This window comes from Schistocerca americana, chromosome 1 (assembly GCF_021461395.2).
Source record: "Schistocerca americana isolate TAMUIC-IGC-003095 chromosome 1, iqSchAmer2.1, whole genome shotgun sequence".
Lineage (NCBI taxonomy): Eukaryota > Metazoa > Arthropoda > Insecta > Orthoptera > Acrididae > Schistocerca > Schistocerca americana.
This window is the reverse complement of record NC_060119.1, coordinates 546,137,675-546,151,648: the sequence shown is the minus strand read 5'-3', so window position 1 is coordinate 546,151,648 and position 13,974 is coordinate 546,137,675. Positions and strand designations below refer to the sequence as shown.

Below are 13,974 nucleotides of genomic sequence, written 5' to 3'. Positions count from 1 at the left end.
ATGACAGATAATGAAGTTTTGCATAATAAGGATATGGAAAAATCCTCTCCCCTTTGCATGCTGTCATCTGCGAAAATCTCATTTTGATATATCAAACCATTTATGAAATATGAGGAATGCTGTGGATATTCCACTCTGGCTCAGTGCCATTCCAAATGAGTATGTTATGTCAGATCAATTTTCTCAAGATTGGTGACAGACAGAGACCTCCACCCAAGCCTAATAAAAATTCAGTGTGTTTGCTAAATTTCACACATAGCAAAATATTAAGTAATATGCACCAAATGCAAAACCACAGAGACCACTACTTTTCATCACAAACTTTTTTAAATTTCGCACACTGTCTTACTTCCATGTAAATATCACAATAACTGTGACCATTAATGAAATGAAGGGCACATCTTCATCAACCTGATGTATAAAGCTATAAGTAAAGCAGAAATATTTTTTTTAATTGAATAGTTTCTGTAAAGTCATTTGAGGAAGATTGCAGGCCATGTGCCTCGATTCCATTATCGTCAACCAGCCAAAAGATGGCAACCACTGTCACCCTCCTCTTCTGGACAAATCCAGCACCCTGGATGAAACCTGGTCACTGTGCATTGACCACCATATCCTGCTGGAACTCTACCAGTGACCAAATAATTTCTAAGAGCAATTATGGATTCCCCTGCATCACTTCCAACAGTCTTAAATTGTTGAAAATTTCAAGAAAGTTTAGAACTGATTTCTTTTTACGTATGACAATAGACCAGACCTCTTATCACTACTAGAACTTAAGAGTGAGATTTACTGATGCCATTTATGATTCATATATTGTCCAGAAAATAATTTAAAATTTGATTTCACTTGCCTCTGATTCATTCCAAGTGACTGAGAATAACTGGACACACATTCATAAATCAATATTTCATGTATGCCGAAGCTTTCATAGTTTGGTGTCATCTTCCTTGTGGCTACCATAATGTGCATTAGACCAGTCACCAATACCACTTTTATTCAGCAGAGTCAGGGAGATGTTTTAAGGCTACACAGTTCACTACTCCAATAAATCACTGCATAATATTATTTTGCCAAATGACGTTATAGAGAATTACAGCATGCTCAGTGGCTCAATTATTCCTGGTACCAAAACTCAATGGTAGTAAAGAGGCAGTACTTTCTTTCCCATTACTTGGTTTATTTGCATGCAAACATAGCACCTATTTTAAAAGAACCATTTTTAGGAAACTATTGTTGAAAATGCTGTTAACATGGCTACAGGAGAATGGCCTTCAGACAAAATGCAAACAAGTATCCATTTCAGGAATGTACACATGCATTTAACAGAGGCTGTAATGTGAAGTTACTGCATCCAGTAAGGCAGTGTAAAAATTTTACATTAACCCAAAATTTTAAGGAAATGGAAATAATATTATCACCAGAATAATGGTGCACTTTATGGAACAACAGATTTCCATATTCATTCGGCACAATGGAAAGGTTTTATCCGGCACAGTTGTGAGAGTATACCCTCTGTCCAGTACCGAACACTGTATGGTCTAGTAACTGATCCCACAAATACAGAGGCTGATCTCATTTGAAGTGCAGAGCACCAGTGATGGTGTGGCATATGTTACTTGTTACTGGGAGCAAAAACCCAGCAAAAATCAAATATTAACTTGTAATTATTGCAAGAGTTTCTGAAATTCACATTAGCATAAATATTAAGTTTGAAAGCAATGGAAATGGAGAGAAATTTTACAGGAGTCTGTTACACAATTTAGTGGTAAATTAATGAGGACGTTTGGACAAGGCAGAAGGGCACACAAAGTGAAAAAAAGAAGAAAATTTATGAAGCCCAGAATGAAGCACCATTAAAGGCTTTGTAAATTCCATGTGTAGGGATCAATAGATACAGAGAAGAAAGGTATCGCACACAGTTTTACTTCAAAGCTAACATCTAGCTATTGTTTCCGAGACAGATTTATGTGGAGTACTGAATGGGACCACATGTGAACACTCTACCTACTTGCCAAATGTAAAATACATTGCATGCCTAGAGATTAGGAGAATCAATTCTTAAAATAGATTAATTTTACTGCATGTTAACTTGTACTACAAATAACCAATTACTATAATGTTACATTATGGCTTGTGGCTCCTTATGCAAAGCTGTTATGAGATAATGTCATGTAGCAACAAATAAGAGGGTCAAGATTAAATAAATAGTGTAATCTTCACACAAACAGGAAAATAATATACAACACACCTAAAGATCATATGCAAAACAAAATGCATAATGGAAACTGACTACATAAAAGAATTGACAAATGCTTTCTCTCTTGCAGACAACTGAACTTCACAATGGACTAAACATCATCAGGTTTCACAAAGCTACACTCATTGACACATAGTTAAAAAAAGTAACATAAATCTGAAATAAATAACAAACTGAACATCAAAGCTCCCAAGTGACAGTATGCCCTCCTGAAATCACAATATGGCCCATGTTTATGGTAAAATATGACAGTTATCAAGAATTTTTATAGAAGAAAAGAAAAAAAAAATGTATAGAGAGACTTGGTGCTGCAGGACAAGGAAACTGTGTAGCATACAAATTTTGACAGCTCTATTACTGTAAGAACCATTGTTTTACTTTTCCAAACAATGCACTTAATTTCTTTCTTTTCCTTTTTATTTCCCTTTACAGACTAAGGAACGTCTTAATGCCAATCCCACAGCAGACACTGTACCAGCCACATTATGATTTTTGGAGTTTAATGAGTACCGACATATTATCAAAATACACACACACACACACACACACACACACACACACACACACACACACACACACACACTTTCTAACAATTTCTTCTGTGTGTAGAAAAATGCAGATCTAACTGTTACCTACAAAAAGCACATCAGTCAAAACATACATTGCATGAGCTCAGTCAATGTCATTAAAATACAAATAAATAAAAGCCTCACAAGACTGGCACATCCACAACAACGTATAAGCAGTGAAATACATACCTTGGCAGTCAAAAAATTCCTCCTCACTGCCGGAGTCAGAGTCCCGGACAATGCTCTCCATACGCCAATTAGCCACCTGCAAGTTGAAGCTTTTGCTGGAGGCAGAACCTGGAGAGTGCAACGCAGCTTTTGAGTTGCTACGAGACCAGAGTGTATGTCTTCCCTCAGCATCCCTTGGTGAAGAATCTTCAATCCTACAACATCAAAATCACTTTTAAAAGACAAGTCTTTTACACTCAATTGAGGTGTCTTCTACAGCGTCACAGACACTATGATTTTTGTATTTAAAACAGCCAATTAAGTTCTTCATGGAACTACTTACAAACCTCATGATCAGATGTCCAAGCTTGTTATGGAACAGAGACTAATTATGTTTGTGAGTTACAAAGATCCTAAAATCTGTCAGAAACCAAATACTTCTCACACTTCCATGATTTGATGTATTTCCCTCCTGCAGTTAACACTTTACACAACATTCAACTGTTCAAAAAAATTCTTTAATTTGAAAGTGCTCTCAGCTACCACATTTTATTTTCCATCAGAAAGGATAATATTTTGTCAGTAAAAATTTGCTTTTAAATATGGGAATAGGAAGAAATCAGAAACTGTAAAGAATAGGTGAGCAGCATGAAGTTTTAACATAAACAACATTTCTCTTGATAAACAATGTTTAATTATGAGTATATCAACTATCTAAAATCTCTTTTATTAACAAGAAAAATATCTTCTTATATGACCTAACTTATGAAGTTATCTAACTAAATTACTGCTTTGTGCTTTCTAGACTCAATTACCATTTTCATGCTCAGGGAAGTACTTCACAGGAAATTTGATTTTTGGCTGTGTCCTATGGACACAAACCAATGTTTTCTTGAACGTGTGACTGGTAACTACTGCGTAAACCAATCTTGTCCTGCAAAGGGACTGTGAGCTGGTCAGGAAAAGGGAGCAGAACTTTCTCCAAACTATGGAATGAAACTGAGCTGCAACACAGTTTCTGAAGACAAGGCAGTAATATAGCAGTGCTACGAAGTCTAGTGAAATGATCCTCCCACAAAGCTGAATCACAGCTTGGTGGGAATTTCTTTGCTTGGCCTACATGTGGTGTCAATATGAACTACATTTTATTCCTATTATGATGGCACTTGAAACAAATAACACCCAGGGCATATCAAAAGAAACAGTGTGGCACATTTTGTGTGAACAACAATCTATGGTAAAGCTTTCTTTAAAATTGTTGTCAAATTTGTGCAGTGCTGTCAAAAAGTCGAAGAGAAAATAATGTTTTTAATGATGTTAGAACCACCAAACTATGCAACTGAATCTATGAGCCAATTTCTTAATGTGCACATTGTGTAGGCCTATCTCTTAAAGCCAGAAATAAAACCATAAATACAGTTGTGGTTGTAAGCTAGCTGTCCCGCATAAAAAAAAGGGCGTAGTTGATTTCATATACCAGAAATATTATGGCCATAGTTTCTTGGGTGAAAAAGGATTTCTTCTCACTGATTCACATGCAGAGTACAGCAATAACAGAAAATACTCCAGAAGTCATTTAGACAAATTGGATCAAAAAAAGCATTGAGAAGAAGCCTGCACAGAAAAAGGGGGCAAATCAGTTTTCATCATATCGACAAAATGTGATCAGACTATGGTAACATGTATACAAAGCATAAAATATTGGAGTGTTTTCCTTATGAAGTTGATTTGGCACATTAGAACATTTTATTGTGTTTCAGCCCAGTGAAGAGGTTATGATCAGTATATCTGCATACTTCCCATTATCACACTTCACTAGTAGAAACAATTAGCTGGAAAAATGTTAGACAATATGCAATTACTTAAAACAGGTCTAAGTTGCAAGATAAGCACATTTTTCAGCTGTCTTTCACTGTCAGTTTATGAACCTTTCACTTTCCACTAGTACATGTAGCAAGTCTCATCTCCCCCCCCCCCCCCCCCCCCTCCACCTCTTTTCTTTTCATATTCCAGGCCCGAATTTCTTTTTAGTGTTGTGGTCACTAAGTGAGATGTATGATGTAAGATGTAGTATGTTTTTTGACTCAGTTTGGGATGTGGGCTCCCAGAATTTTATGAAAATGGCTCTCTGCTATCTATACTGCCTCACTTGCAACATTTACCAGAGCATTATTATGAACATTTATCTGAAACCTTTTAACAGCTAAACAAGTCTGAGCTGAATCGCACCTCTATACTTTGAATCTTTACTATCTCTTTCATCAATAAAACCTGGAAAGAGTCCCAGGCTAATCAACAGTACTCAAGAACTGGTAGAACAAGAGTTTTGCAAGTTAACACGTTTCCATGTGCACTACACTTCCTCAGGAATCTTCCAGCAAATCTTAGTGTGGCATCTGCATTCTCCACAGATAAAGTTTTGTGCTCCCTTCTGTCTTAAATCACTTCAGACAGAAGATGCTAGATACTTGGCCACTGTAACTGATTCAAATGACTGACTGTCAATCACATAGTCAAACAGTATCAGATCTTCTCATTTATTTACACGTGTTACATTAAATTTATTTACATTTATAGTCAGTTACCAATCTTTCGACAAAGCACTGATCATCTCAAAGTCTCTCTGCATTTCATAACAAGTTCTGACAATGTCACCTCTCTGTTGACAACTGCATCATCTGTCAACAGCATCATATGGTTACAGATGTTATAAGATAGGTCACTGTTTCACAATTCACATTACACACTCCTAGAAGCTGTAGAGGGGACCTAACACATCAAGTTTTACACAGGAACCCATGTCCAGAAACATCATCCAATGACACTATAGAGGTGCCGGCACCTGTAAATATATGTATATAAAGGATAAAGGGCAATTCCATGATGATGATACAGACTTTCTAGGATGATGGCGAGGATAAATGTATCAGTTTGAGGTAAGGTTTTCCCATTCCAGAAACACACAAGTCAGAAGCTATAAACCGTAACTCTTCTCATATCTCTCACACTGGAATACATATACTGGTACTGTTGTTGCTAAGATTGTAGGATAGGCAACTTTTAGTCCATTGTCAGAGGTATCAGAACGGTTTTTGCTTATAACTTTTGACTCATCCATTTCCAGTACTGACTCATTCGTTTCCAGTACAGGGACCCTAACCTTCTCCAGCATAACAGAATCACACTGTATATACATACATGTAAAGGTGCCAGACCTATTTCTTTGACACACTGTTGCATCACTGGATTTACAGACATGGGTTCCTATGTAAAACTAGATTTATTAAGTCCCCTCCACAATCTCTAGAAGTGTGTAACATGAATTGTGAGACACCTTTTATGTAATGTCAACAGTAGTGCTCCTATCGTAGTACCTTAAGGTACACCAGACATCTTATGATACTTCTCCATTAAGATTAACTTGTGTGCTAGGAAGTCCAATTCAAATTAATATCTGCTCATATAAGTTCTGCATCCATATGTTTTTCTTACAAGGTGACAACGTGGAACTGTATCAAAGGCTTTCTAGAAATAAAGACACACAGCATCAACATGAGCTCTGCTATCTACTGTCCTCAGTATCTCATGAATGTCAGGTCAAGCTGAGTTTCAAACAACTGGTGGCTGAACTAACCGTGTCAATTTGTACACAGGACTGGTTCAGTCTACTGAAAAGTTATCTTATGTGAGCACAATATATTACATAATTCCATAAGAAATCAACGTCTGTCGTATGCATGTACAGTTTTGTGTGTGTCTTTTTTAAGTATTCTTTTTGTAGATAATGACCTGTACATTTTTCTATTCACTTGGCAGGGAGCTATGTTAAACTGATGCTAGAAAATTGGTCAGCATACTCCAAACATAATCTCATGGTCACACCATCAGGTCCTGTAAACATTCCTCTATCAAACAATTTCAGCTTGTTTTTCCAGTTCTGTATTCACTTACTTCTGGTGAAACAGTTTCAAAAGGTAGACTTTTGTATTTTGGTCTTGATTTTTCTCCTCTTCCACTTTGATATAACCAAGGCTGATGAACATTTGGACAAACGATTTTGTTTCATTAACTGATTTTATATAGCACCAAACCTTTTTACGATTTTTGAGAAATCAGCATGTAAAATCTTGGTTTTGCTTCTCACACAGCTGTCCTAATGCACATTTTGAATTCATTTTCTTTTATATGTCAACTGAAATGCACTTATTTAGGCTCAAAAATGTTGGGAGGCAAAAATAAGCACACACAAAAGAAAACCAATACATCAATATTATATTTATTGCTAATACCTACTTCTATACACGGAATAACGTGTAAAAAACGATTTTGACAGTAACGTTACATGACTAGGACTGATAAGTGAACAAGACTCACATCAGACCAACGCAGTACAAATTTGTATGAAACTACCTGCCAGCATGCTCTGACTCAAGTGTATTTCATTTATCATTGGGCTTAATCCACACATTTGCAGTCAATGATATAAATGGGACACGGAGAGTTCACGGAAAATGTGTCGTCATAATCTATAACGAAATTGGTGTTCTGGCGATCTTGTGGTTGGGATAATCTATTAAATTTTGTGCTAGTAGTGTATTGGATAAATAATTTAACTTATCCTTCGATAAGGTCTTCAAATTATTGACTGTGTTTGCACTATTTGCAATACCTAGACAACATACGTATGAGGGGCATCAAATGAAAACCGAACGCCTGTCACAATGGGACCATGGAATGGTTCATTCAGAAGCAATCAACGTACATGTTAAGACATTTATCCCACTGGGAGATGAGATGAACAGTTCCTGTTTCATGGGATGCGATTGGTCACTGATGAATCCACAGTCACACCAACTTTGCACTTCCTCGTCTATCTGAAATCAATGTCCATTCATGTCTCTCTTAAGGTTGTCAAGCCCTCATGCTCAAACTGGTGGCGCCATGTTTTGTCCCTTGTCGTGATATGGACAGAAACACATAACCTTCCTTGAGGTACAGAAGCAAATGACTCAGACTTGACATCATTCTGTCCATCCTTTGTCAGGTGATATGGCACCCACTTCACGCAAATTTTGTTGTAAATCAAGTGGTCTTTGATGATGGCTTCGATGGAGCCATGGATAATGTCAACCTGAACACGAATTTCATCCTCCGTGATTCATCAGCCTCCCCAGATAAGACCATCAGTCCACCCAACCACATCATGGATAAGAGCTCGATGGGTTTATCCTGGGTGTGGATCGTCTTGCAGTGATGTGTGCCTTTCCCCAAATCATCTCTGCCACTAGGACACACAGCAGGGACATTCAATGTTCACCGTACACAGCAGACATGTGAAAATGTATTTCATGTACTCCAGCACCCTAGGTGAACAGAAAAAAAAAAAAATCAAACCTCTCCTTTGCTTGCCTCCTTGTGAATAGCTGGATAAGAACACTAAATGGGTCTGCAAACAACCCACATGCATGAACCTGTGATGTGGCACTATGCCTTTTCACTATCACAAAGGTGACAGTATTGAAATGTAACAACAGTGGTGCCATCTGTCTCACAGACTGTGTATTATGTTGGCTGTTCAGTTTTTATTTGACTGCTCCTTATACTAACATGTACTTAGGGCAGTTCTAAAATTTTTATAGGATGAGTTTATAAGTGGTATAAATGGTCCAAAGAGGGTTGAGAAGATGTTTAAGACGAAGACCATCCTGGACACCTTAGCGCATCAATTACAATGTGTAAGAAGTAAGGAATATGGTTCCGAAAAATCACCGAATAATTATCAGAGAGTTTGCTGATGAAGTTGGTATATCTTATAGCTCATGCCAAGCTAGATTTTGGAACTGTTAGCTTCTTTCAGAGGGTGGATACCTTTCACTTTGCATTCTGAGTGACGTGCTCCTCTTTACTACCCTTTCCTCAACTATCCCTCTTTCCTCTCTGGCGAAGAGAATGTGGACTGTAACCAAAACGTGGCAGATAATACATCAGAGACACCTGAAATGTTTCTCAGATTTGATATCTCAATGTAAGCCAGTCCTCACTACATGAAAGAGTGTTACAAAATGTTGATTGCTGGTAATTAAATTTTATTGGTCTCGACCTTTGCCTGTAACACCATTCATCACATGTGCTAATGTTTTTTGGTTTGTCATATTAAGAGAGATACACCTAAAATTTATTCCTTGTATATGAACTGTTTGCTACAAGTTATAAAGACTATAAAAATATGACAGATATATTTATAATTTTAAACTTTTAATACTCATCAGAGATGCCGTATAACTAAGAATAATCGCCTAAAAAGAGAGTAGTAACCTTAGTTTTCTAAATCTGTTAAACTTATTGCTGTGTGTATGTGAAAGCTACAGAGGCCAAGTTTGCAAGCTGAAATAGATTTAGTACACTACACATTTGAGAGAGATATCTTCATTGCTTGGTATTGCTGACTTGAGTAATGATATTCTTAAGGTTCAACCATCCCACCATACCTCTAAATGGCAACAGAAAATTTTATTTAATCATTATTCTGGCAAAACCTATGAAATTATGTTCTATTTGCATATCTTTTGAACTACACTGGTGGAGTAACTACATCCAGAGAAGGCTGAGGTGAAAATGGTGGTGTATTGCTGTAGTGACTGATTCTGAATAAATAAATTTGCCTGTAATAACGAGGCTGTAGGACTGCAATGGCCATGAGAACCAGAATATCTTCTTCTATGCCTACGTTTTCATGGGTTGCTTGGAGGGGTTTTTCTTGGGATCCATAAGCCTTCATCCCCTGGTTTGTTTTAGATACATTGATGACATCTTTGCCATATGGACTCACAGTTCTTCCTTCCCCTTCAGTTTTACTACCAGAAGTGCCACTGGCGCTGAAAGCTTGTGCAGTTCCTTAACTTTTATGTGTTTGTTGAGATTTTTATCTATCCAGTTGCATTATATTTTTAGAGCAGCTTACCTATAAGCTGCATTTCTTAAGGAAATTCTGCGTGTAAACCTTATTTATACTCTTATTTTATTTTTTACATTATCTGCTAATCAGATTGTAAAGAATTAGTATGCAATTTTTCACACAGTATCATAATAATATAATACAGTTACAATTCAATTTCATTTACTTCACTGACGTAAAACAAGTGGAGTAAATGGGCATGAAATCAATGAAGACAGTATGGCATAAGCATACCATGACTAAAGAAAATTTGCCCCAGACTGGGATTTGAACCCACACCACCTTATTTTTGTGAGCAGTCATCTTAAGCACACCTCCACACCCAGGTCAAACTTTCATATTCACTGTAAAACCAACATAAATGAAATTTGGAGTCAGGAGTGGAAATGTGCTCAGATAGCTAATAGTTAAAATTACTGCTCACAAAAGGCAGGAAATTTGGTTCTTAATCTTTGTCTGGACAACATTTTTACCCTCTCCTTGTGACTAATATCACAAATTAAGAAGTGTGTGTATTGGGGGGGGGGGGGGGGGGGGGCAGCAGCAGACCAATAGCTGATAATCAAATTTAGACACCAGCTGCTGCAAATTTTCTCCAACTATCTTAAAAAGTATAAAAAGATAAACCAGAAGCCATATCATGTCCTTTGCACACATGCAGCAATCAAATAGTATTCCCTCAGTTTTCTCTCAAAATAACTGAAGAAGGGAAGAATAAATGAACATACCTTAAATTTAAGTCAGTGGGTGAACTGTCAGAGCTTGGTTCCCCATCTGAACCTTTGGAACTCAGGGATGGCATTGCTTCAGATTTCTTGACAACTGGAGGGCTAGGCATATCTTGCTCAGGTTTTTCGATACTTCCTAGTGTTGCTTGGATTGTCTTAGCTACAGACGAATCCTGAGGCGTAGACACACCACTTCCACCACCGTTCGAATTTGCATACTGTCCATCACCTTCATCCCCTGAGTCTTGAGATTCATTTTCTGCTGCACCCATTTTCCTCTTGAGGGCTTCCTGAGTCTGTCGCTCAATTTGCCGGATGTCATCCATGGTCAGGCCGTGCCATTCATCCTGCCAAGCCCATGCCTGTCTATGAGCTCGCAACATGGTCTTCCGCAGTGCTTTAGGAATGTAACATACATAGCAAGCTAATAACATAGAATATAGAATATATTCTGTACAATAGTTTTGAAAGTTAACTACAACTCTGTTGTTAATAAATATAATTTGCATAACATTTAAGGTAGACAATAAATATCTATGTAACAGTACTGATAGTAGAAGCAGCTTAACAAGTAAATACCAAAGGGTCTAGTTCATGAAAAAATTTCTACTGCTTCAAGCACTTTCTATTAATAATTAATTAGCATGATGCATTTCAGCAGAATGCTTGATTTTCATGGGCATTCAAGTTACATGTACATTACATTAATCTGATCTGTGATTAGGTTTATTTGCTGTGTGTGCCACAGTGAGGGTTGTGCTGAAATGCAATCAGTTTTGCTGGAAATTTAATTGTCTAGCACTCACAGCACAGTGACGAACACTTCACAGCTTAACGCTTTCACATACAGATGTTAAACTGGAATTCAGCTGATGATGCCAGCACACTGCCAAATTAGTCAGAGCTCCAGTGCAAATCTTGACTGAAGAGGTTCAGATCGAAACTAAGAAAAAGTGTTACTTCCAAGACAGAATTTCCTTAGTGAACAATGTGAGACATGGTAAGATGCGACCTGCTAAGTCTGTTCTCATTTCCATTGTAGACATCACTCATGTGTTTTGTTTATAATTTTTTGTTTAGTTCTTATGGGTATGAGCTTAATATACGCCCCTGAAAGTCTGTATTACTTTGGACATCCTGATAGTTTTTCTGTTTTTATTTTTCTACCATTTTCATGTTGTCAGTTACATCGTATTTCATTTCTGCTACTATCTCTGTAATATTAATGTCACTGGTCTGATGGCACAGATCAATGTAACACCTAACCTTGAACTTTCTGTGTAGATGACCTGCTGTTGCATGAACTCATTTAATTTTTATCACTTCTGTTTCTTTTTTTATCTCTCAAAGAAGAAACTTCATGTCTGCATTATGACATAAAGTTTGATTGGCTCTATTACTCTTCAAATTGTCCTTGAACTTAAAAAAAAAAGAATAATCTCTGTAAGAATATCACTGCTCTGTTCAAAACGTCATGTGTTATTCACTAAATAGGAACCACAGTACATGAGCGGGCGCATTACGTTTGTATTTAAACACACTCTCATAATGCTTAAATCACTTTAGTGACAGGCAAATATTTCATTAAATATTTCCAAGTACTGCTGGGTGCTGCAATCGTACTTACCAACATCATGTATAAACTTTTCCAGCTTTGTCTGCATACCCCAGTAGCGGAATTCAACCCTACAGAGTTTATAGGCACACATGAGGGACTTTCCATTTGGTAAAGGCATTTGCTTTCCCTAGACAAACAAATGTTTACTATGATTTCCTTCACTAAATTAGCATAAATATATTCCACACAAAACTTGGAGATTAAATTCATAAATTACCCGACACTCATTCCAGTAATCTTCGAGCCATGTCTCTGTGAGAGGACCCCTGCCAGTTTTTTGAGAAACATACATTTTTGGGTCCTCATCCCGGACATAGTCGGCTCCATATAGTTGATCCTTGACAACATCAATCAAGTCTGAAACATTTCATGCATGAAAACCTTTTCCAAAGTGATACAGTTATTCGAGAGAATACAATATTTTCTGATATATATTATCTCTTACGAGGCACAAGACTGGAGCTAACTCACCAACGATCCTGTTCCGCAGGTCGCTTCCTGATAATTTGAACACATTTTCCTGGTGGCCATTATCAGGAAAATAGTAGGTTTCTATTTCCAGAAAAAACTTTTCAACAAAGGGACATGTATATCGGGTTTTAGTATAAGGATAAGCATTCCATGCTTCTTCTTCCACCGTGAGTGCAGACTTTGGCAGTAAACTTTTGAACCAGCCTGAAGAACCAAATAAAAAGGCAGCAAGATAATTAGTACATAATTAGGCTGAAATAGCCTCTACATACGTGTTAAATGTATATTATAAAATTCAAAGTTATACTGAAAGTGTAAATGGATAATACACTGAAGTGCCAAAGAAACTGGTATGGGCTTGCATATTCAAATACAGAGATACGTACACAGGCAGTCAGCAATTCCTATATAAGACACAAGTGTCTGGAGCAGTTGTTAATATTCGTTACCACAGTTGTTAAGATTGGTTACTGCTGCTACAATGGCAGATCATCAAGATTTGAGTGAGTATGAACGTGGTGTTATAGTCGGTGCACAAATGATGGGACACAGTATCTCCAAGGTAGCTATGAAGTGGGAATTTTCCCATACGACCATTTCACAAGTGTACCGCGAATATCAGGAATCAGGTAAAACATCAAATCTCCAACATTGCTGCAGCCTGAAAAATATCCTGCAAGAATGGCACCAATGATGACTAAGGAGAATCATTCAACTTGATAGAAGGGCAACCCTTCCACAAATTGATGCAGATTTCAATGCTGGGCCATCAGCAAGTGTCAACATGTGAACCATTCAATGAAACATCATTGATAAGGGCTTTTGGAGCCAAAAGTCCTCTCATGTATCCTTGATGACTGCACGACACAAAGCTTTACACCTTGCCTTGGCCCTTCGACACCGAAATTGGACTTTTGATAACTGGAAACATGTTGTCTGGTCAGACAAGTCTCATTTCAAATTGTGTCAAGCAGATGGACATGTATGGGTATGAAGACAACCTTGTGAATCCATGGACCATGGACCCTGCATGTCTGCAGGGGACTATTCAAGTTGGTGGAGGCTCTGTAGTGGTATGCGGTGTGTGCAGTTGGAGTGATATGGGACTGATGACATGTCTACATACAACTCTGACAGGTGACACATATGTAAGCATCCTGTCTGATCAGCTGCATCCATTCATGCCCATTGTGCATTCCAACAGA

General features: G+C 37.5%; 1 protein-coding gene across 1 annotated transcript in view; it reads right to left on the bottom strand.

Moving 5' to 3' along the window:
- Window positions 1-13,974, bottom strand: part of LOC124605827 (protein retinal degeneration B) — a 575,027-nt gene that overhangs the window by 212,580 nt on the left and 348,473 nt on the right. The window contains exons 5-9 of the mRNA XM_047137749.1: window positions 12,770-12,973; window positions 12,516-12,655; window positions 12,308-12,425; window positions 10,681-11,077; window positions 3,019-3,212 (exon numbers count right to left, since the gene is read on the bottom strand). Coding sequence (XP_046993705.1) covers window positions 3,019-3,212; window positions 10,681-11,077; window positions 12,308-12,425; window positions 12,516-12,655; window positions 12,770-12,973 — 1,053 coding nt within the window. The remainder of the gene's footprint in view (window positions 1-3,018; window positions 3,213-10,680; window positions 11,078-12,307; window positions 12,426-12,515; window positions 12,656-12,769; window positions 12,974-13,974) is intronic.